A 24,268-nucleotide genomic window follows, 5' to 3' on the forward strand; every position below is an offset into this window, starting at 1 on the left:
ATAAGGTGATACAACAGAACTTGCGAGGAGGGATATTGGAAGAACTGGTTACTGGAGATTCAGAGAGAAGAGAAACATTTACCATCATCTTCTGGATAGGCTAGTGGTGTATCAGGCAAAGTTCCTTCATCTGTGGATTTTCTGTTGAGTCTTTCAAGCTTCAAACCCAGTGAGTGTAGCAACAGAACTGCCTTGTTGATATGCCTTTACATCAATAAGGGGCTTAAAATGTGGATAATGCGATTCAGAAGACTTCTAGGGATTTATAACAGGCTTGTAATAAAATCCATAGTCTTCTAGGGCTTCCTGGTTGTTACGGTGCTTAGAGTGGCTCATGGGAAGGGAGCAGCAGTTGAGAGAGTTTTTCATGAGCAGAAGAGCATCGCCATCCACATGCATAAAGGAAGTTTTGTGTCCCTGCAGTAGCAGCTGTGGAAGCCAAGCACTTTCCTATCCTTCTGTCATTTCCAGAAATGTGCCTGCTACTTTTCAGGTGAGAGTCCATAGCTTTCCAAAAACTTTTGAAGCTTAACCAGGGAAAGTGCAGTATTTCAGGATCTAGCACCTGACTGCTGCTTACTATTCACAGATCTAGTGCTAGGATTTAAAAAACCATCTCCAGTGCAACCTCAGCTCTATTAGTGTTGTGTTTTCTGTTTGCCTCAGTGCACCTGTACAGAGAACTCTGTGCAGAAGGACCTTTTCTTTGCAACTTCTGTGAAGTATTTCTGTGTCTGAAACCCTACAGACAAACTTGTTGCTGGTAGGGAGCCCCAGGGCCCATATCCAGCTTCCCTGTGCAAGCAGGAAGCTGATTTGAGTGAGGTTGTACAAAATGTCCAAGTCCTCTTTTGTGGAGCAAGAGCCAGATGTTCCACCCTGAGGAGGCAAACAATGCTGTTGTTACATCTCTATGTATTCCCTTTTCCTCTCATGGTGTCAAGAGTTCTGAAGCCTTGATAATCACATTTCTGGGTTTTTTACTGTATCAGCCACACGAAGTAAAATTTTGGTTATTCCAAGCACTAGGGCTCATCTCACCTGCTTTTCCAAAATCTTATTTTCCTGCAAGTGATAAACACTTGTGGGGAGCTTTGTTTTTGTTGGAGGTTTTTGGTTTTGTTTTTTTGGGGGGTGGTGGTATTTTTTTGTTTTGTGGGGTTTTCTGGGTTTTTTTTTGTGTTCGTTTTTTCCTTTCCAAAAATAAGAACCTGTATTGATGTTTGTATATACTCAGGCATCTAGATCAGGGACATGTCCCTTGAAGCATAGGACGACCCTACTGAAGATCAGGTTGCTTATTCAAGTTCCTAAGTGCAGCTTTACAGGTTCAATATTTTAATTCCTTTCTTTGGCAACTGAGGCTTAAAAGTAACCTTTCTTACCTCATGTAGATCACTGGAGAGATTTTCCTCTAACTTTTACAAAGTACCTCTCCTCACACCAAGACTTAGGCTATGATGTCTCATTTAGAAGGGCTAACAAGAAAAAGAGAGATGGGTTTTCTTCAGCAATCAGATGCTGAACATTCTTTAGCTTTAAGGACTTTCTGGGTTATTTCTATCTAGTCTTTCCTGAGTTTCCTTGTAGAAAGGCTTTCTAAAAGGTTAGAATCAGTAAGCAGGGAGCAGCTTATGCCCTCGGTGCTGTACTAATTCCAATCTCAACTCTTCTGAGAAGCCCTATCCATAATTTAAGAGGGAGCTGGGTGTGATTTTACTGTGCTCCCCAAGCTCAGGGAGGCATTCTCCTCTTCCCAGTCCCTCCCGTTCCAAAGAAGTAGGGTAAATATAGGATCTGTTGAATGATCAAGGTCTGGTGTACAATTTTCAGGTGCTCCTATTATGTGTGCACTGGAAATTATGTTCCAAATTGTTTAACAGTCATAGGTCTAATTTTGCAGAAAATAGGGTAATTTTGCAGTTTTCCAGCATAAAAAACGTGATCTATCACTTTAATAGTCCTTCGCTGTTTCTTAGTATCTCTAATCTAAAGACTTTAAAGTACAGTTAAACCTTAACGAATAAAGACTTGCAATCTTCCCAGAAGGTAGGTTGCAGATGAGCAAACTAGGACACAGAGAAGTGATTTGCCCTCCAAGGGGACATATGAAGAAATCCAAACTCTGATCCTGTCATCCATCACTTGTGTTTTTTTAAGCCATTTTTAGGTAAATCTTGTGCCATGATATCGGTGAGGTTCTACTAGTTTTTTTCAGATCAAATGTAAATATTATCTAGGTAAAGGAAATCTCTCTAATAAGCAACAGCTCAAAGCAAGGCCTTGTCTATCAGATTGTGTGTTTTTCCTGACCTTTCCTTCTGGGTCACATAATCTACTGTTCATGACACACAGAGACTTGACTCAAAGGTTGCATAGAGAGTTGCAAGTGCACCCTTATGTGCTGACACTCTTCTGCAGGACTTTGCAGCACCCCCAGCTGCAGCAATGAAGGGGAATCTCTCTCTCAGCCCCCTGTGCTGGCAGCTGGGCCAGTGGTGTGACCGCCAGCCACTGGGAGGTTGTTGGAATTTCGATGAGTTAATCTCATCACTTTATCACAGGGCACTTACAGAAATTACAGGGAGCTGTGAGCAGCTCACTGTGCTGGCAACCAGCCCCAGGACCCATAAAAGAAATTGAGACACACACACACAAAAAAAAAAAAGTCAGAGAACTTTGTTAAACTTTTGGAGATGATAGTTTTTCTTGATTGAGTTCTGCTTGGGTAATGCTGATTGTGCCTCCCCTGGTCATACTGCTGCTTCCTGCAATAATGGCAAGAATTACCGCCAGCTGTGGCTCTCAGTCCATGCAGCACACAGCATGTTTTTGGGCCTGGTATAAAATGCCATTTACTTTGGCAGCATTGTCTTATGTGAAGAGGGTACAGTGAGCCTTACCTCTAGCATTTTTTTAGAGGACTGTAGAGAGGACTGCAAGGTGCAGCTGCTGGTGCTTTCTTCTTTTAGACTGGGCACAGTGTTTGGAAGAGGCACATGAGCCTGTGTTCAATGTGAAGGTAAACATGCATGCTGAATGGGATGTCCCACCAGTGCTGAGTGTATTTTTTCATATGTGCTAGCCAGCAGATTATGGGGCTGCTGCACTACTATTTGCTGTCAGGAAGGGGTACTTGCCTAGTGCGCACTCTCCTCTGGCTCTGCTCCCTTAACAGTCATGATCCCAGTACAGAAATGCCTTTGAGAACTGCTTATTCAAGCTGTGCATCCATCATGTGTATGATAACTAGTACCTACACGTACTCTGACACTACCACATTTAGTTGTGATATATGTTTTGTAGACCCTTTCCAGTCTACAGTAGACCAGGGCCTGTAGGTGTGAGGAAGTTGGGGGATCTACTTGACACTGTGGAGGGACCTTGAGCTGCCAGATGAGGGCTGTCACTGCCCTCAGCTGCTATAAAGGCTCAGTGCCCTTGGTGTAGTGTCTCTGTGTTAAGGGACAAATTTTTGGCCTTTGGACCACAATACATGAAATCTTGTGTCTCTCTAGAACTCTCATCCTGGGTTTGGTGAGAAAGGTCAACACTGAAACAAAGGCAAAACCTTAACAAAGTGAGACTTGGAGTTTTATCCCAGATTTGTTCCTGCTGTGTTCCTTCCTCTGTGGGGCACAGCAAGTATCTGATCATGACGTCATGGCCATCGTACTCATGGGTCTGTAATGTGCTGAAACTCTGTGTCTAGAACAGGAGTTTGTTTATTACCTTGAGATCAAGCTTGAATCTCAATGTCCAGCTCTCTGAGAATGTTGATACGTGGCTGGCTATTGAAATTCAGCTGCTGCACAATGACAAAATACATCCTGAATGGAAGCGACTTGTGCAGCACACTGTGCTCCTGCAGACAAACTGTATTTTGAGGTAGATGAGCAGTGGTAGATGAGCAGTGGGGGTAGATGAGCAGTGGTGAAGAATGGCGTGGCTGGGCTGGAGCTTAGGGTCAAGTTGCAAGTCTTGTGACAAAAAAAGAAGCAAGAGGTAGAATGTTCATAACTAACAGGCCAATCACCTTTAGGCTTTGGGGTTTGTGTGCTCCTGGAGTTTCACCTAGCATGGGCCAAGAATACTTAAGTAAACAGTGCTTTCTTTCTATTGAATCTGTGCTCTGCTTTTCCACTCAGATTTTCAAGGGTCTTTCCAACAGCTTAGTTAGCCCCAAGATCTAATCACCACACCCAAAGACTAATATGTATCAGACTGTTGATCTGTATTTAGAGAGGGAAGGATCTTGCACTAGAATATAAAAATCCATTACAGAAGTAGGAGCAGAAATCAAGTCCTGTCCCAGTGTTACTAAACTGTAAACTCTGCTTCTAATCTGATGTTTTACAAAGTCCATACTGTGTGTTGCCTCAGCTCTTACCTACACCCCTCCCTACAGCTCTGATTGAATTCCTGAATCTCAGGTTCCTGCTTCCAATCATCAGACCAACTTTTCCATTCTCCTGAATTGACTGTAGACCTTAGATACCCTTTTCCAGTACTGTCTGATTTACCAGTATCTAAACAGCCTTAAATGTATTGCCATTGTCAATGCATCACTGCCAAGCTTAGATTTCTAGTCCAGCTCCGCAGCAAACATTGAACAGCCCTCCTCGGAAATATCACCTCAAAATGAATGGCAGGATGGAGACAGCTGTTTCTGTTTGTTGTCTTCTAGTACTAAATAATTGTTACCTTACACTGTGATCCAGCATAATTCCACTTACATCCTAATATCAGACCCTTGCTCCATGTTTCAGTTACATTCTTGTCTCCCAGTACAATACAATTTGACTAGAAATAAATTTGGGATGCTTCTTTCCCTGTTTTGTCTTGGGGACAGTGTTGCAAGGTGATCATAAACGGAAAGAGAATGAGAAGCGATAATGCTCTGTGCAGAAGGATGAGAGGCAGGTGCACAAGTACTGATAAAGTAACACTGTAAAGATTTGCACAGGTAACCTATGTTCATTTTACAAGACATCTTATCTCTTTCTCAGTCCAGGCCTACTGTTTCCCTGCTACCTGTAGTATGTCAGCTGGCAGGAGAAAGCAAAGGAAAAAATACTGCCTCTTATCTCCCTGGTTCCCCAAGCAAGGCAAGAAAGGACAGGTGACATCCATCCCACAGATGTGGAGCAAGACTGGCAGCAAAGGAAGTGCTGCTAATGTCTGAACTGCTCCCACGCTCAGCCCTGGACTTCAGGAAACAGGCCAGATTATAGGGGGTGCAGACAGGTGCAGACACGCCTAGAGGACACATTGTGCCTGAAAGCCTACCATTGCAGTCAGCCCCTTGGATAGGTCAGCTGGCTATAGTCTCAGAGGATGTGTGTGTGCAAATTAGCGAGCAAATGTACAACATACACAGACTGATGGTGGTGGGAATATCTGGGCACTATAGCCTGTCCCTCGCTCAGTGGGGAAAACATGATTCCTGGGTGACCATCTCTGTGTTTGATTGCAGGGAATATTGAATACAGCTGCCCGGCTACCAATGAATGTGAGATCACGAAACGGAGGCGCAAATCCTGTCAGGCCTGTCGCTTCATGAAATGCCTCAAAGTGGGGATGCTAAAAGAAGGTAAGAGAGTCAGAATGAGAATTTTTCTCTGTCCTGACAGTGCCTGGGACTCCAGGCCTTGAAGGATCTCCTAGGCTACATGCTTGCCTACTCTGGCCTTCTGAAGGTATCTTTTTACAGGCTTTGTAAAACGTTAGGATGGGCCATGACTAAGAGGACAGTCTAGAGAGGAGAGTGGTTCTAGTCAGGACCCTTGTGCTAGCATATTATTTCTGCTACTTGCAAATTTTACAAATAACTGGAAACTGGCTGTGCCAGACTGTTTCCTTTCCCAAACTAACCCTGCACTGGAGGGTTTTGCTCTTCTTGCCCCCAGATCATTTTTCAATGTTCAGGAGGAGAGGCTCTTTTCTGATCGTGGCTGGGTTGGCTGGACATCATAAGGGAAGGACAGAGGTAATGCACAGCTGTGGCACCCTGTGTGATGAAGGTCTGCCCTTATTACCACTCAAGACTTTCTGAAGATGGTTGGTAGCACAGGTTTGTCCAGGAGCTGTGGGTTGCTGCCCTGCATGATCAACTGGTGTTGTGCTCAGCCTATTGATGTGTTCAGAGGTCTCTGAGCAGAGTTCAGCTTCTCTCTTGTGCTGTTTTTCCTCCTCCTCAATCCTTGTCCATTGAAGGTGAACCATAGGGAATTCAGTGGCAATTAAACACATTCTTATAGATTGACTTCAAAGCTTTGTTTCCCTTGGGTCCCCCTGGGAAAGGCAGTGAGGGGAGGAGGGGGAGGGAAGGAGAAGCATTGCATGTAACCTCCTGCACTGCTGTACCTGGCAGAGCATGGTCCCCTTAGCTTAACCACAAGGAACAGCAGCTGTCTGTGGACTGCAGAAGTCCTGTATGCTGGAGCCAAGACACCAGCACACAACTCTCTTCCAAGTTATAACATCATAGCAGCTGGTGATGAATTGTACAATGTCACTTGAGTGTGTATTGCTTCTCAGTAGCGCTCTCTCATTTCCTGAGGGGCAGGTTGATGGCAGCCAATGTTGTAAAGAATGTAGATTAGGTGTTAAACCAGTTTTGTTCTTTGATGGATGTATAGTTTCTGTGGTTGAAAATCTTCCTTCTAGAGCACACCAGTTACCAAGGGTAGAGATGCAAACTTGTGTAGTTTGGCCCACCCTGACCTAGGTGTAGAGGTGGTAGACTCAGGAGATCTGCTTCTGGGAAGGAGGCACCTACTTTGTAGTTAGAGAGGGACCACTGAAAACCTGCTTCTGTTCATGTGATAGATTAGGGAGGGGATATATCCCCTTTCCCACATGCCAATACACACTAGTGACACTGGCTTTAGCGGGAGCGCAGGTTTATAGTGCACTGTAGCCTGTTCATTTGAATCCCATAAAATAACCTTAAAAGCCTGTAGTGGCTTCAGTCACTCTTCAGAGCAGCATCATGGGTCAAGTCTTGCTGGCTGCCTGTATCTATGCTGCCCTGCATCCAAGCAGTTGTCTCTCAGAGCTGGCAGCTGTGGGAGCAGAATCACAGGAGCTGGTACTGGCTTGCTGACTGTGTAGGCAAGGCATCTTTTCCTTCCAATTCTGGAAGTTCAACACTCTTCAGAGCAGGGTTCAGTGAAGTTTTTGTGTCTTAGCTTCCAAACTGTGGGAAAACAGTTAACTATTTCCACACCAGAGTTAGGCTGAAAAGCAGCATAGATTCACTCACACCATGCTGTGCATGAACTCCTGAACTCTATGGGATACTTCTCATGGCAAACTGGAATTTGACTCTAAGGCTGCTTTTGTGCTGAAGTGTATTTAGTTATTCATATCGGGATTGATCTGGCATCATTAAAGTCTCTGGGGAAGGGTGGTTTGCTATTGACGTTACAGTGTATCTGTGATCCTGCCCATAATGTTTAGTGCTGTGGAATATACAGCATAAAGATTTATTGATAGCAATGGGATACAAGAGCTCATGATAATATCAAGAGGAGAATACACTAGCAATCTGCAAATAGGACTCCTCTGCCCTAACGCAGAGCGGTCAAGTGATGTTGGGCAGGCATCTTTTTTTCTTTCTTTTGCTCAGTATTCCAAGCTAAGAAATACGGGTCCTACTGCGTTGTTTTGCAAAAGGATTATGAGGACCTATTAGTTAACTTTATGTGAAGCCTGGTGGAAGCACAAGGTATTAATATACAGAATTCAATCAATACACGTCTTTAAAAGCCAAATCCAAGAAGAAAAATGGTTTACACTCTTTGGTCTCCAGAGCCAGGAGTTTCTAGAAAGAACAAATCCACAATTGTTTGATTTGCTCAAAATGCAGAATTGACAAGGAATTTTGGATTAGAAAGGGTTCATTGGTCTTTTCCATTGCTGATCTCTCATCTTATTAGCTCATTCATCCCTTTTCTTGTGCCAAGGCACAGGTGTTCTCAGCTGTACAGTTCTAATAGTTTAACTGTTTTTAAAAATCCCCAATGTCTTGGTTTCCCCAGAGAGCCTATTCTACAGTCTCCAAGCATTCATTAGGATGTGTCTTGATATTTGAGCTATGGTTTTTTTTTCCTTTCAGTAGTTCCCCTTCCAACTTTGCCTTGGTGTATCTCTTCATCCCTGGGTTCATCCATGGCAGAAGGTTGCTAAGCCATGTTTTTCCTCCTGCTTGATTATCTCAAGTTTGGAGGAAAACAGTTTTTTGTTTAAAGGCAAGATCTAGAAACCAGTTCTTCTCTTGACATGTTTCTCCTTGATGTTCTTGGCAGAGAATTTGTAACTTAGTGAGGATGTTCCTGGGTCAAGAAACTGTCCTTTTGTTCAAGAAGAAAAGTGTGATATTCCATTAGTAGCTGATTAAGGACTTCATGATTTCTTCTCATTTTCCTGGTTATTCTCACTATATATGATGTACATACCATCTCCTGCCTGCTGGGCTTGTGGCATGAGCCTGTTCTTCAAGCAGAAGGCACCAGTACTCAAAGATGGCAAAAACAAGTAGCCATGACTTCAAGTTCTGCCAAATACTTGAAGTGCTTGGCTTGATGCTGTAGGAGGGACTTAGGTCCTCCCCTTGGGGCCTACATATAAGGTCACCAGACATCTCTCCTCCCTACATGGGCTACAGCTAGGCAAAGAGCTGTGAATGTAGCCCTTTAAGATCTGGGGAGACTTCCCCTAACACAGAAGTGCAGATTATTCAGGCAATGCTGAGTGAATGAGGATCAGGGCAGGAAGAGAGCCAATGGAGCAATCAATAGGTGTCTCAGATATCCAGACCACTTTCTTTGAGAGAGCTCTGATCAATGTATTGCAACAAGGGAACTGCACAGACACCAGAGCTTTGCTGTCTCAGGTTCTCCTGTCGTGACGCTGCAGGGCAGGCAAGACTCACTGGGGAAAGTGGCAAGCAGAACACTCTGCCCACAGAGCCCAACTGGCTCAGATGTCTGAAGTGTTGGCCTGTCTGGCTGCTTGTCTCTCTCTTTCCCCTTCCATCTGGAATGTGCCCCCAGAGAGCATTAATTAGCCCTCAGTAACAGGCTCATATAGGAAGCTGCTGAATCTGGAGTCCAGGATTGCAGCAGACTCCAGTCCCAGTGCCCCTGTGGAAGGCACTGTCCCCAGAAAACCTGTGCTCTGCTGCTCTTGAACTTGCTGAGGCACCAGTCTGCAGGCCATGGGAAATGAGCATCTTCACGGTTTTGTCCAGTAGAAGTGCATGCCCCGCTGCTCTGCAAAAATCAGGAAACCTAAGCAACCTGTGATAATGCTCACTCCAGATGGAGAAGATGATACCTACATTCAAGTCTGGCCAGTGAGGATGGCCAGTGAAAGAAAGCATGCCCTGCAACTTGCAAGGGAGTGGCATTTTTCAGAGCTAGGCATCCTTGGTTTTGTCCACTCCATTGCCTCTCTTTGCTCCCATCACTGTCTGTCTTGTGACTACAATGACCAAACATAGCTCTTTAACTCTGGGCTCTACAGAGTAGAACTAGATCTCTCTGGCCTTCTGGAATGATGGATAGAGAAATTTCAGCACTTTGGCAGGTCTCTTTTAAAAATTCAATATACCTTGTCAGTTTTAGGGAGAATGTGCCCTTGCCATTCATGCTCTAGCCACCCATGGCCTTTCTGTTCTACAGCAATTTGTTTGTCTTCAAGAGGCAGATGTAATTTCAGATGACACATGGCTTGTGTATGTGGGTTCAGAGGTTTTATTTTGGACATTGGCTGGTTAAACATGACCTCCCAGCTTTGCCCTCCACACCTCTGCTGCCTCTCTAAAGTTGCAATCCTGTGTGTCACCTTGCAGAGTGGCATTGTGACAAGGCCAGTGATGTCAGTCCTTCTCTGTGTGTCAGTGTGGTGGATTGACCTTTGCTGGCCACCAGGTGCCCACCAAGTTGCTCTCTCACTCTCCTTTCTCAGCAGGACAGAGGCAGAAAATATGCTGAGAAAGCTTGTGAGTTGAGATAGTGACAGGGAGATCATTCAGCAATTATTGTCATGGGCAAAACTCGACTTAGGGAAAATTAATTTAATTTCTTGCCAGTTAATAAGAGAGTAGGATATTGAGAAATAAAAACCGAACTAAAACCACTTTCCTCCCACTTCTGATTCTTCTGAGGCTCAACTCACTCATGAGACCTATCTTCTCTGCCCCAAGCAGCACAGGTGAACAGTGACTGGGAGTTTGTGGTCAGTGTATCACACTTCATCTGTGCTGTTCTTTCCTTCTCGCACTGTTCTACCACTGCTGTTTGGGGTTCCTCTCACAGGATACAGCCTTTCATGAACTTCTCCAAAGTGAGTACTTCCCATAGACTGCAGTTCTTCACAAACTGTCCAACATGGGTCCTTTCCACAGAGTACAGTCCTTCAGGAACAAACTGTTCCAGTGTAGGTCCCTCATAGGCCACAGTTCCTGCTATAAAACCTACTTCTGCATGGACTCCTCTCATGGTCTACAGCTCCCACCAGGAGCGTGCTCCACCACAGACTTTCCACAAGCTGTACCTTCCTTCAGGGCATGTCCACCTGCTCCAGTGTGGTGTCTTCCATGGGCTGCAGGGTGGGTATCTACACTACTGTGGTCCTCCATGGGCTGCAGGAGGAAAACTTGCTTCACCATGATCTTCACAATGGACTGCAGTGTAATCTCTGCTCCGGCACCTGAAGCACCTCCTCTGCCTCCTTCTTCTCTGACCTTGGTATCTGTAGGGCTGTTTCTCCCATATTTTCTCACACCTCTAAGCTGCTGTACAGCATGGTTTTACCCTTTCTTGAATATGTAATCACAGAGACACCACCTGCATTGCTGATGGGCTGAGCTTTGGCCAGTGGTGGGTCTGTTTTGGATTGTATTGTTTCTAAAGCTGTGTTGCTCCCTGTTTTGTGCTGGCACATCTGCAGAGATCCAAATGGAGCATAAACAGTTTGGAAAAAGAAGCAAAGCTGGTTCAGTAATTGCTTTCATGAAGTGCATGCACATGAAATCATGTGTTACATCACACAGCGACAAACCATGCAGCAAAGAAAATAACTGTCTAAAAAAAACCTCGTCCAGGCATTGAGGTGTCATCCATTATTCCACCAAGTTTTAAATCTTCTTTTCCTTCTTAATAAAATAAAAGTTTATTATATTGCTGAAGAACTGTTGTCTTCTGCTCCCTGCCAGTGCTGAAATTTGTCTTTTCAGAGTCCTGCTTATGGCTGAGTCCTAGGAGTAGCTTTCTGAGATATGTGAGTGGCTTTTGCCCAGTTTCTTGCAGACATCACTGGTTGGTTCCCAAGAAAGACGGTAAAGAGGGAAAGAGTCCTGGGGATGTGTCCTGTGATAGAGAGGTATGCCTTATTTCAGAAAGCAGAAGATAGAAGTCACCCAGATCTACAAGCATTTGACATGCTAAAAGCAGGAGTGGGAATTCCCAGGACAGGAAACATGCCCTGCAGGAGGTGTTTTGCCCCAGTCTGAATGTCTTTGAAGGCTTAGCCTCTCGGCTCTCCGAAGTCACCCAGCAGCCATTTCTTGTGTGGTGAGAGTGAAGTCTACAAATGCAAGGAATGAGGGTAAAGGAAGATAGTCTTGATCTGGATGCAGAAAAAGGAGGCTTTTTAACAGCAAGACAGAGGATAGGCAATCATCCAGTAAAGACATATGACTTCTCTTACCTAGGTGACTCTCTTTCTCTTTCTTCCCAGAGCTGTATCTGTTTTGGTGTAGTAATCCCAGGTACAATTATTCCTTTCCGAGACTTTGTTTCTTTGCTCGTAGTGCATTTCCATAAGAAATTCTGGAGAACATATTAAAATTTACCAGGGATCCCAAATTCTTTGTTACAAATCTCCCAAGCTGTTGGAGTCCTATCTGTCTAATATTATTTCTGATGTAAAGATTGCTGGAATGTGTGGATACTGCCACTGCACAGCCAGGTAGTGAAACAGGAAAGATAAGTCAGCATAAGAGAGCCCAAAGTTCATTCAGCTTATCTTCCTCTTAATTGTTCCCCTTTCCCTCCTGTCCCTGGTCTCTTTGGGACTATCCTGCTTCACAGAAATTTGCAATAACCTGGTAACCCTTGTGCTGCCCAAGTGCCTGCATCTCTGTGAATGTTGGAGGTGGTCCCCACTTCAGACATGGTGAGACTGCAATCTCCAAATTTTAGAAGCAGCTATCTCTTAAATCCATGCTTCTCCTGTTAAAGACCTTGTCTGATTAGAAAACCCTGTAGTCAGTGGAACTTTGTTGGTATTTAGTCCTAATTCTTCTGTTTCTCTTACCAGCTGCTAATATGAATTTTTCCCACGGAATCAAATCTGTCATCCCGGACAGACGTGGCTCTGTGATGTAGTAAATTTGGTGCAGTCATCTAGCATCTGAACAAGGGTTTTCAAACACTGGCCATCTCAAACTAGTTCCACTTAGTAACTTTGTCTTCATCCTCTACTGAAATCCAGATAACTGAATCAACAACAGAGCTCCTTTTCAGCAATGTAACCAGATGGAGGGTGTTTCATTTCTGTTTTCAAGTGAAAAAATCTCTCAATGGAGCAAAGTGTTTCAAGCAAACTCTCCCTCCTCTCCCCATCCCTGCTTCCAGACCATGTGTTCTCAAAAAGATATTTGATTTCAGTGAAAGCTCAGCTAACATCCCTGCAGTATGTTTGGGTTCTTGCTTTGTGCTTCCTGGGAAGCATGAGGGCTCCTCCAGGGACCCTGGGTAATTGGGTTAGTGGCCAGCTTATGTCAGAAATTAAAAGGTAGCCCTGATCAGGTTGCTGCTGTGTGCAATTTGACGCCTTTGTATTTATAGAGTATTCTGCCTCCAGCTGCTGCCAGAAATACCCCTGTTGAAGGTATCCTAATGAAAAAAGAGAATGAAAAATTGTTTTTCTCTCTCTAAAATATCCTTATGTTTAAAAACAGACAGGCAACCCCCTGTCCTTTGAAACAGGATCTGCAGGAGCAGTGAGTGGCATCTTGATGTGTATACCATCCACACCCAGCTATTTTCCAAGACATGGATTGAGTAATTGCAGTGTGGCTGGAGCTGAGCTGGGTAATGGTGTGACACAAAGCATGTGCTGCCTTTGTTAGGGTGACGGTAATTCTCCAAAGAGGAGGCTTCCAGTGGATGGGCTGTCCACAAAGGGCACATAAGGCTAATGGCACTTGGTATCTGTTTTCTGAACATAAGAATGGCACATCGAGGACTATCTCTACACCTTCTCCCACATTCAGTGGATTATGAATCTTTTTAGTTTGGTTTCTCCAATTCATTTTGAATTATTTATCTGTCTAGGTTCTTACCACACCTCATTAAATCTCCATTCTATCAAATATGAATTCCAGGTTCCATCAATATCCATCTCTGTGGGTTCAGAGAGACATCACCTCTGTACAGGTTTATGATAAACACGTTGTGCATTCTGCCACCAAAAACAGAGCATAGTGCACTTATAGTATGTACAGAAAAAAAGCAGCACATAAAAACTGCAACAACCATACAGGGATGTTTAGACCCCAACCATTGTGCTACAAGGTTTTAGGCAGTTCTGACAACACATCAGGTAAGATTCTTTGAGGTATGCAAGAATAGGATGGGACCGAATATATGTCCCACTGCTCTACAGTAACTTAAGGCATGTGCATCAACATTGTCACAGTCTCTGCTGATCTATGTGCACCAGTGACTCAGCTCTGCCGAGATTCTCAATCCCTTCACCTTGTTCACCTTTGAAGACTGTGCCAGCCTTTGGGCTGCAGGGTATCCTGAAAGGGTCTTTGCTCAAGTTGCCTGGCACAGCTGTTCCAATTTAGAATTAAATAATAAGTGGACAATAGCTCTTACCATTAGAAAAGCTACTGCTGAGTGAGAACTTCAGGAGAAGCTTCAAGGCTCCAAGGCTCAATCAGAGTTGCTTTAAGAGGATAGCCAAAGCAGCAGCATGCTCTGTTGGTGGGTCTAACTCCCTTGCCTCTGTGGATCTCTGTCACAAGCAGGCCTCTCTCCATGCACTGCTGGGAGCCTCTCCATTGTGTAACATATCTAAAAATTGTTCTTGATCCATGCTTTTCTACCTATTCCAAAATATGCTCCACCTAAATAGAATGAGACAGAAAACTGGACTGAGAAAGCATTGTTTTGACCCCTCAGGCATTCTCTTGGTAGTCAGTGCAGAGAAGTATCTGTCATCACTCCTCCTCAGGTACTTGGCTGGCCAGTGAGATGAATGTGGAGGTGCCTTCTTCTCCCTGTTGCATGTCAGGGGAGCCCAGATGCACAGAAGGGAGCTGTCAAACCCTAACGTAAAGGGAGTTAAATCACACCCAAGGACTGCTGATTCCTCTAGGAAGCAAACACCTCTTAGGGGCTTTATCTCTGAGAACTACCTCTTGGAAAGCCAGTGTGGCTGGGGCTTTGTCATCCTTTAGGTCTTCTTGTGAAAGGCAATCTTGGTCTTTTCCTGGCAGGCATGTTCCTGTATCCCTCGTTTCACAGACTGCCCCTCAGCCTGCTGCTGTGCAGGCATTGTGGCCATGGATGGCATAAACAGTACAGCTGCTGTCCTGCTTCAGACTGTTTAGAGGGCTGGGAGGGGAAGCAATCAAAGGAGAACATTTGCATGGACCATGGACGTAGGGTGAATGTGTGGGTGTGGGGTTTACTACAGAGAACAAGGTACTGAGATATTCTTTATTCCCATTTGCCCTTGAAGACCTTGTTAATTCCTGAGTTTCCAAGGTGACTGTGGGAGCAAGGTGAGAGGGGCTCAGCATGGGAAGATGTACATTTGAGACACAGCAATGGCTACTGCTGCAGAGACAGCTCTGCAGAGCTGGCCCTCATGCAGCTGGCACTGGTGGAGGAGGAAGACTGGTTTTCAAGCTGTGCCAGTTACACCACACTCTATGCTTTGGACCAACCACTTGGGACATGCTGCTTGTGTTTCTGTATGTGAGGAGCTGACACCTTGTGTTACTGCTCCAAGGCACGTGAAGCCTCTGGCACCAGGTATCATCACGCATCTCAGGGCTAACCTGTCTCTGTGAGTCCAGGGATTCTTCAGCCAGCCAGCCAGAAAAGAAACTTTCCTACCTAACATAATCCTGAAAACATCAAAGGTGGAAGAGGCTGCAGCATCCTGCTTGAACTGATCTAATCTCTCTGTAGGGCATTGCAACACGGGAGGTGGATTTTCATCTCCACTGCCCCCCTCTCCAGACTAGTTTCTACCCTCTCTTTCCAAGTGTAATTTCCAGGCTTGTTGACCTGCACCATGCTAGTTGCTGGGTTCTTCTGGCTGTGCTGATCTGCAACCCTCAAGTGCAAATGAGTTGGATAACTGAATCAGTCACCTACCAGAAGATTGTCATGAGGCTGGCCTCTTTTTGCAGCCGTGTAAAAGCCTAATAGTATAAAAGAGTCTTTTCCCCTTCCGAAGCTGGAATCTGAGTAACAAAAGAGAGCCTAGTCAGGTTGCAGCCTCTCCATTCCTCTTAGGAAGAGATGCCTTTCCTTATAGTCTGTTCCTTCCCTGTCTTGGCAAGTCTGACTTTTATGGTCATCGCCGCTCTTGTATTTCCTTGATAGGCTTCCTCCTGGTTCACTCATCCAAAAGCCACATCCTGCTGTCTCTCCTAAAGTTTAGAGCAGAAAGGAAGAGGGAAATTCTGTGAGAGACACCTTGGGCACAACCCTTCTCACTTTCTTTCTTCTCTGGTCTTAGCCTATACTTTCCAGCTTCCTTGGTCACAGCCAATCCATGAACTTAGGCTGCAGCTCCTGGGGACAGGTGCATCTCTGTTAGCTACAGAGCATCACCCCAGCTCAGACCCTGGGAAAGCAAGCAGGCTGTATTGGTGGGGAAACTGCAGCTCAAGGATTATTTGGGCTGTGGGCACAGGACCTGGCTAATCTATCAGGGAAGGTCAGCAAAAGCAGCCCTTTTACCATTGCTTCAGGGCCAGCACTTGCCCTGTGTTCCCTTTGGTTGTGTCCTTCTTGGTCTAGACTCATATTGTGCCATGCAAACCCTGTAGCTTGACTCCTCTGTTAGCTCTTTGGCAAGGTAGATCTTTCTGTTCCTATCAATTCATGGGCATGTGATAGGACTGGATGGAAAGTAAGGTGAGGCTAGTAATTTGATGCGACAGCTGATATTGGGCCTAGACTGCATTTGCCACTGGCCATGGCTTAGCTTCGCGGAGCTTTTAAGAGTATTTTTAGTCCCCAGAAAATAAAAGAGAAACTAAACCTGACTCTGCTCTGTCGCCTCTGCATACTCGGCTATTTTTACTTCCGACAGTCTCGGCCTGGGTCCAGCTTTTAAAAAAAGCTGGAATTATTTTACTTCCATTAAGAAAAAAACCCTAAAGCCTGATGTTATCAAGTCAGTAAGGGGACATCTGATCCCAAAGTTGTCAGGCAGACGTCTCTCCAAGGGGCATGTCAGAGAAATGCAGGGAGCTGGAACAGATCAGCAGATCAGCTCTCCCACTGCAGAGGCTCGGTGCTGGCACAGACCTCTCTGCAAGAGCGCTTGGAACACGAGTGGCACCCACAGGACAGTTAGAAAACTGACATCCCTTCCCTAGGCAGGATGCTGAACCGAGAAGTCCTGCGCAAGTCCAGGCTCTGCACTCCTCCCTACTAGGTCAGAGCAGCTCAGGCAGGCAGGGATGCTGAGAGAGAGCTGCCGGTGAGCTGGAACTCAATCCCTATGGCGTACACCATGGTCAGCTCCATATGTAGGTCAGATGGGGTGCCAGGACTTATTCAGAGTCCCTCCAAAAGTAACAAAATTCAATTAACAGCAGCATTTTCTTGAAATACATGGGAGTGGAAGGACCTGCCAGCAAGATAAGTTATCAAGGGGTGGTACTTTCCAAACTTTGCCCTGTACCATTGCATCTCACCTTCTTGCTGATAATGTCAAAAAGGGGTGTCCAGGAGTGCCTATGGTGGTGACAGTTTTGTAGAGTGAGTCACTTGTCTCCTTTGAATGGGTCAGTTGTGATTTTTGTGACAACAGGGTTTGTGCTGGAGATGGAAGGCAACAGCTTTCATTTCCTTCTGTCTTATGAGGCTGCAGCACCAAATCATATTGAAAGGTCTTCAGTATGGACCAGCTACATCTTGTAAGTGGCTGCTGCACCTTACAGTTACTTAATGTTTGGGTGGCTGCATGTAATGTTCAGCTGTGAAACCTGCTTTTGTGATTCCAGTGTATGTACCACTCAGCCTTGCTCCAGCCCTCTCTCTTTCATCTTCCTTCTCCTTACACTCTCCCCCTTCCATTCATATCCCAGTTTATATCCCCGTCCATCTCTTCTCTGCTCCGTGCTTTCTCTCATCTCACCCACCACACCTTGCCACTCCATTTTAATGTCCTTTAGTGTCTCTCTCAGAGCTGCATCATAATCACTCTACCTATCTTAAAATCAACCCCAGAGGAAATCAAAGTAGAGCAGCAGACATTAACCTGAGTACCTAAGTACCACAGATACTGATTTTGGGCCATACCCTTTCCTTCCATCTAGATATGACCCACTAGGCTGTCAGATCTTTGGGAAAGGGATTTTACCATGATGGTTATGTGTGGAGTGTCACAGTCAGGGACTTGAGGGATTAAATGCTTTTGTTTACTGTAGCACCTGCAGGCCACTGCACTCAGCAGCTGGTGCAGGGATGTGCTACCGTGGGGCTCAGTCTATTCACCAGCTCTGTGGCTGGAGTGATGATGACAGGGTAGAACAGTGGCTCTGTGAGTGCTGATTGAAAATGTTTGCCTCAAGGAGTGTTGCACAGGAAAGGGGAACAAGAGGAGGACAAACAGTTGATCAAAATTAACAAGCTGAAGTCCTTGGGCAAACAGACCTCTATCTGCTCAGTGAGGGAAGGAGGGATGGAGGGTAAATCTCTCTGCATCTTTCTTATCTTTTTTTAATGCACTTAAGTCCTTTGTGTCCTTATAATCTGATTGAGGGTCCCTAGTACCACTGCAACCTGTGCAGCCATCCCTCTGCCAAGCACTGGACGATGGCGTGCTTCTCCTTGGGAGGAAGAAAAAAGCTCCTTCCCCCATTTCATCCCTACTCCTCCCAGTTCCCCCTCCCTGCTGTTTATCAAACTGCACAGTGAAAGCATCCTGGAAGGCTGTTTGTTAGTTTCTGCTGGGCTGAGAATGGCACCTCCCTGCACGGATGACATCCTGACCACTGGTGCAAAGGAATGCATCCTTTTTCTGGGAGGGTCCTGGGAAACTGTGATTCAGTCCTGAAGTCTTGCAGCCTGTTTTGGATTCCTCTCTAATCTTTCAACAGTGTATTTCTGACCCTTTTCATTTTCATTCCTGGTTGCTTGGTTTACTGGCAGCTCCTGAAATTTGTGTATCTCCTATCTTTCCTGGCTTATAGGTAGATGTCACACATTCAGCAGAGCATGGAATAGAGGTCTTCTTTCTATATTAGCGTTGTTCCTCAGGGGTCTACCTAGATAACCTCAGATTTGGGATTCCCTGGCTGTCCTCTCTTAAATTGGTCTCTGGTGCGTGTTGGGGCACCCAGGGAGGAGTCTTGCCCACAGCCTACCTGCTGCTGGGAATGGAGGTAAAAGAAGAAGAAATAGGCATCATTTTCAGAAACAATACCATGTAATGGAGGAGAAAGGTGCACTTATGCTTAGGGATGTCAGTGAATTCTCCATATAGAGACAAAAATAGAAAATGGGACAGGGGAAGGAAATTACTCAGTGTGACCTGAGCTCACTTGTATCAGCTTCGTGTCTTCCTCTCCAATATCTGTGGTCCTCCCACAGCAGCCACCTGCAATGGCAGTTCCCTTGCTTTGCAGAGCTCCACACCTGCTCATTCCTGTTTCTCCTGCTCAGTGGGAGATGTTGTTACCAGATTGTATCACTGAGTATTGTTGGCCTGGTGTTCTTGCTGCTTAGGGGGCAGTTAGTACTGTCAGTCAAATCAGTTTGGGTGCTCTAGCCATAAAGAGTATCAGGATCTAGTAGCAGTTTCAGGTGGCATAGGTGTGGCTGGTGTGAGCTTTACAGTAAAAGCTTTCTCCTTTCCATGGCATAGTAAGCAAACACAGCATTAAAACACAGAGTGACAGACATGTGCCTCTTTCTAGGGTAGAATATTCGCCAGAAGACTACAGGTTTTTTCAGGTGTACAAGTTGTTCCAAAAGCATCACTTCAAACCTGATGTGGAGTGTTTGTTTTTAGTTGTTTGTGTTTATGTATGGTATGATTGCAAAATATTAATAGCTCAGTGTGATTAGTAAGTGTATCACATAATTGGTTCCCGTGATCAGACTAGATAAACTACTGTGTGTTTCTAAGGAAGTACTTGTATAGTGTACATTCAAAATTTTATTCTATTTGAATACTCCTACATTTGTCTTGAAAGATTTTTTTCCCCCAAAAGCTGTTTTTCCCAGAAGACTAAGTTATCCCAATTTCATAAGACCAGATTACCTGAGACTATATGGCTGGTCAGAAATAACTGATTTCTTTTTAACACTATATTTTGTACTAATAGCACAATTTAGTTGCTGTTCCTGGTCTATTGATGCTGCTATGGTTTTTTTGCAAGGTGACAGTCACTGGTACTTCCTAGTCACTGGGGACTATTTTCAGTGTGTATTTCCAGTTTGATTCACTGTATTTTGAAAGAGCTGCAACAAATTCTTCGGTGTCTCCCTAATTCATCTTTATCGTGGCTTTATTGTGGTAGAGGTTGTTTCTATTTATTTAGATTCTACTTTTATTACTGTTGCCTTACTTGATCAAGGCTGAAACATTTTTGTTGGATTCATAGTTCATTATCTGTTTGCTATAGGTCACTTTTCTCAAATATAAACAGTGAGAGGTCACAGAACATTTAACTTTTCATTTTTAAGAACAATCTAAAAGCTTAGTTTTATAACTACAGGTTTGATTGACATTTAAAGTCTTTCTTTTTTAAAGCAAGATCATCTAGAGGGCATTGAGTTCTGAAGCTTTTCATTTGTCCATTAGACTGATGAGATTCAAGAGTTTGAATGGGTTAATTTCTGTCTTCATTAATGTTTTGAATAAAAGTAAAGCTCACAGCAGCATGCTTAGAGCTGGAGGCAGTCTACTTAGTATTAAGATTGCTGGGTTCAGCTGAGATCTCAAGCATTTGAGAGAGGGAAGCTCCCTGGAGTATGGGGAACATCTTACTTAGCAAATTTAAGCATCTGAATGTCAAGGTTCCCTAAGGCACTAAGGAATCATGAGGATTTTTTCTTTTTTGTTTTACCTGCAGGTGTTCGTCTGGATCGAGTCCGTGGAGGCCGACAGAAATACAAGAGGAGACTGGATTCTGAGAGCAGCACTTACCTGAGCTTACAGATCCCTCCCCCAGCTAAAAAGCCACGTATGTATTAGCCTTGAATTGCTGCCCCCTGAGCAGCCACTGTATTTCTTTTCATTGGTCTCCCAAAATGTAGAGTAGCAGTTGTCACTTCAGAGTCCTGTGTCAGTCAACAGCACTAGGATTTTCTCGTAGTGTAGAGGTAAATTAGGTGGGCCTAAGGTACAGCTCAGATGCTGTTATTCATCGTACCTAGGGTTAAATACAAGACCTTTCCTAGGAGATTATGCAAATCCATTTAGTGATAGTCTGATCTTTTTTTCCTTTACCCAAGCTATGTTAACAAAACCAGTCCCATGCTTTCTCTTTTCAATACCACCCATAGTTCTTTAAACTTTTCCACATCCCACCAACACCTTTGTGTCTCCATCTCCCCTTGCTAGACCCTATTGAGAAAATGGCTGACAACATTACAGCAGCTTCCTGCTTTTGTCATCCCTGTGCAGAGCTGGTTTGGCATAGGCAGATCACTACAGCTTGTGTAGCTGCAGTGTAGTCTTCTCCTGTTGTGATCAAAACCATTACTGAGGTCTCATGGGCTCTGTAGTCATGTCTTATCCCAGGAGGGTTCACCTTTTATCATGAGAGATGTAACAACACTTTTCCTTTGAAATGTGCAGTGACTAAGATCGTCTCCCACTTGCTGGTGGCTGAGCCAGAGAAGATTTATGCCATGCCTGATCCAACCATGCCAGAGAGCGACATCAAAGCCCTGACAACCCTCTGTGACCTGGCAGACAGGGAACTGGTGGTGATCATTGGCTGGGCAAAGCACATCCCAGGTAAACAGGGCATTACAAGGGTGTAACATGAACAGCAAAGGGAGCTATTATTTATCTCTGCACTTATCAGTTTTGTCTTCAACCAGGATTTTTTCATGTAGCGATGCATGAAAAGTACTGTCACGAAAAACTGCTTGTGGTGGGCTCTCATTGGTAAAAAACTCCAATGCAGCCTATGATGTAGGTGCATAAAGTGATGACTCTGTATGCATGTGCCCTTGGATTATGCAGAAGGCTTTGATATGATACAGTGAAGTTCTCTGTTGTATCTGGCATTGAGTGGCCCAGTGAAAGCATTTGGGAAACAGCCTCTGGGATGGTACAGTGGACTTTTGTGATTTTGCACTACATCAACATGACCTAGGTCTGTTGCATTTATAGATGATTAAATGTTATGGCTGTGACTGGACGTTACTGCTAATAAAAAGACAGGTACACCCCAAGTCTGTAGTGGATGTTATAGAATCACAGAATATTTTGAGTTGGAAGGGACCCACAGGGATCATCAAGTCCAATTCATAAGTGAATAGCCTATACGGGGATCAAACCCACAGCCTTGACATTACTAGCACCAGACTCTAACCAATTTAGCTAATATCAGGGTCATTCTTGCCTAGACTCAAAAAAGCTTTTGTCATAATGGATTCATCACAGAACAAGTCCCATTGTGATAGACAACATGCTATTGTCAATGAATCTCCAGGCTTCTGTGTTGACAAATAATGAGGACAACTTATTGGCAGTGTGACTGGCCTTGAAAGGCTCATTGACTATATTCAGTGTGTGTCTATGTGATCAAATGGCATAACAAGTGCCTCACACCTGCAGGTAGGGTGGACCCAGGCTGAAGAAGCACACATGGCCATCAAGGAAGTTCTAAGGACAAAGACTTGGACTGGGAAGGGAAAATGCCTCCCCTCTTTCTAGTCTCTCTCTAATCCCTCCAAAAACATATAGGTAGGATTTGTGTGTAGAGAAGGCTGGCCAGGGAACTCAGGGGATATCCTTGGGGTTTACATGGCTACTTTCCAAAGATTGCTTCAGACAGCGCTCTACAGCTATAAACAGCTTACTTCAGCTATCTCCTGCCTTCTGTCCCACCTCCTTGTGTCAGGAGAATATTCAAGGCTCTGATACAGGATCATGTGATTTATTGCATGTTGTCTCTGTCTTCCACTGCATGGGTCTGTGTTCTCTTTCTTTGCTTCTTGGCTTTAAGTTCTTTGTTGTTTGGTGAGACATCTTAACAAGAGTGATCAGAGAATTTAGTTCTCCCATGTATTTTGCTTCTTTCTGTAGCTCCTGTTTTGGCTTTTTGGTAGCTGCTTCTCTTTTTCCAGAGGGAGTATTTCTCAAGTAATTCAAGAGTTAATGGTTTTCTGAGCTATATGGAATATGGATTGTTATGAGATGGGACTGGGAAGTCTGGAGAAACTTTTTCAGGACAGTGTTTCTGAGTAGAGGTTAATCTTGGTGGTGCCCTTCTTACAAGAGATCTGCAGTATCTGCAGGGATTATACCCATCACTAGTGCTAGAATCCATCTGGGGCTGATTCATCACAAGTGGGGTTACAGTGGTGATTAGGGAACTCAGCCTGGATTGCTCTACTAACCCAATACTTGGGGTGTTAACAGGAATGGCTTTAAGGCAATGGAATTAGCTGCTACAGCTCTCCAGTGAGGTGCCCATGTACATTCCTCTAACCTTGGCTGTTTCTGTTCGCACAGAGTGCCCTGCTGTAGTTCTCCAGCTTGTGGCAGTGGAATGAGCGTGGGATGCTCAGCTCTGAGTTCCTACCAAGTTTTCTAGCCTGGTGATATTATCCCAGAACAGGAGTATAGTAGAGATTGCTCTTGCACATCTCCTTTCTGAAAGCAGGACATACCTGTTACTGTCTCAGATTTCTCTGTGTATTTTCTTCTCCTGCAATCCAGTAAACAGCCACAGCCTGGCACAGTTCAGACCAGCAGCAGTATAGTACAACAGGACTGTGTGCACGTGAGAGAGCTCAGGGACTGTTAAACAAGAGAGCAGTACTGAGAAAAAAAAACATAATAAAAGACGGTTCATAAAAATGGAACAAAATACTCCGTAGTTCCGGAACAAGTATGAAACATACTGAGTTAGGCAGCAAGGGGGCAGAGCAGGGCAGGGCCAGGAGACTGCCACATGTCTAAATTAACCATGCCCTGTAGTTCTGCCTTCCAAGGATTTTGAACAAAACGTGACATTGCTTCCTGTGTGCATGAACTCTTGGTCAGAGAAGGATGGAAAAAGGAGAAAAAGTCATATATTCCTGCCTTGTATTCACACTGAAATTAATAAAGAATGGTGTGTGTGACATTAAAGTCCTACCAACCTTTTAGGATCCCAAGTATCAACACAAACTTCTACCCTAAAGTGTTAGCAAATAAAATCAGTAAAGCTTAAACACACTCTCCTATGATGATAATAATAATAAAGCATGATTTAATGGTATTTAGAAAATGTTATTAGCTCAATAGCCTTATTAGTCATTAGCTCAAAAGTCACGCTTAGCCTGTGTGGAGTTGTGCCCTTCTGTACAAGGCCCCCTCCCCACTAGCCACTCTCCCCCCCATCCTAATTGTCTTTGAACAACATCCACCTTTTCTTCTTGCTTTGATGCAGGGTGACAGGACTTCTCTTGAGGGGTGACGATGAAGACTCTCCCAGGGTAGCTGTTGTGCTATTCTCACCAGGAAGACGATAGTACTAGCACGGAATGAAATATGGCAAGTGGAGTGACAGCAGCTGTGTCTGGAGTGGCCTCAGATCCTATAATTACATCTCCTTTTATTACCTCTGCTAATGGCCCTCCAGGATGACAGAAATGATAATAAATTAACAGATTATGAACTCCACTTGCCACAAATTATGTGACTTTTTTTTTTTTTTTTTTTAATTTGGGAGCTCTCACAGCCAAACTACTGAAATAAAAAAGAAAATCACAAAAAAAAAAAAAAAAAAAAAAAAAAAAAAAAAAAAAAAAAAAAAAAAAAAAAA

General features: G+C 44.4%; 1 protein-coding gene across 2 annotated transcripts in view; it reads left to right on the forward strand.

Annotated features, from left to right (window-relative positions):
* ESRRB (estrogen related receptor beta) overlaps positions 1 to 24,268 on the forward strand; it is a 134,629-nt gene that overhangs the window by 96,396 nt on the left and 13,965 nt on the right. For both annotated transcript variants that reach the window (XM_027883677.1, XM_027883676.1), the window contains exons 3-5: positions 5,477 to 5,593; positions 20,354 to 20,464; positions 21,082 to 21,243. In XM_027883677.1, the coding sequence (XP_027739478.1) occupies positions 5,477 to 5,593; positions 20,354 to 20,464; positions 21,082 to 21,243 (390 nt within the window). The remainder of the gene's footprint in view (positions 1 to 5,476; positions 5,594 to 20,353; positions 20,465 to 21,081; positions 21,244 to 24,268) is intronic.

Source organism: Empidonax traillii, unplaced genomic scaffold, assembly GCF_003031625.1.
Source record: "Empidonax traillii isolate 1590-97213 ecotype Southwest subspecies unplaced genomic scaffold, ASM303162v1 scaffold132:size1788729, whole genome shotgun sequence".
NCBI classification, from domain to species: domain Eukaryota; kingdom Metazoa; phylum Chordata; class Aves; order Passeriformes; family Tyrannidae; genus Empidonax; species Empidonax traillii.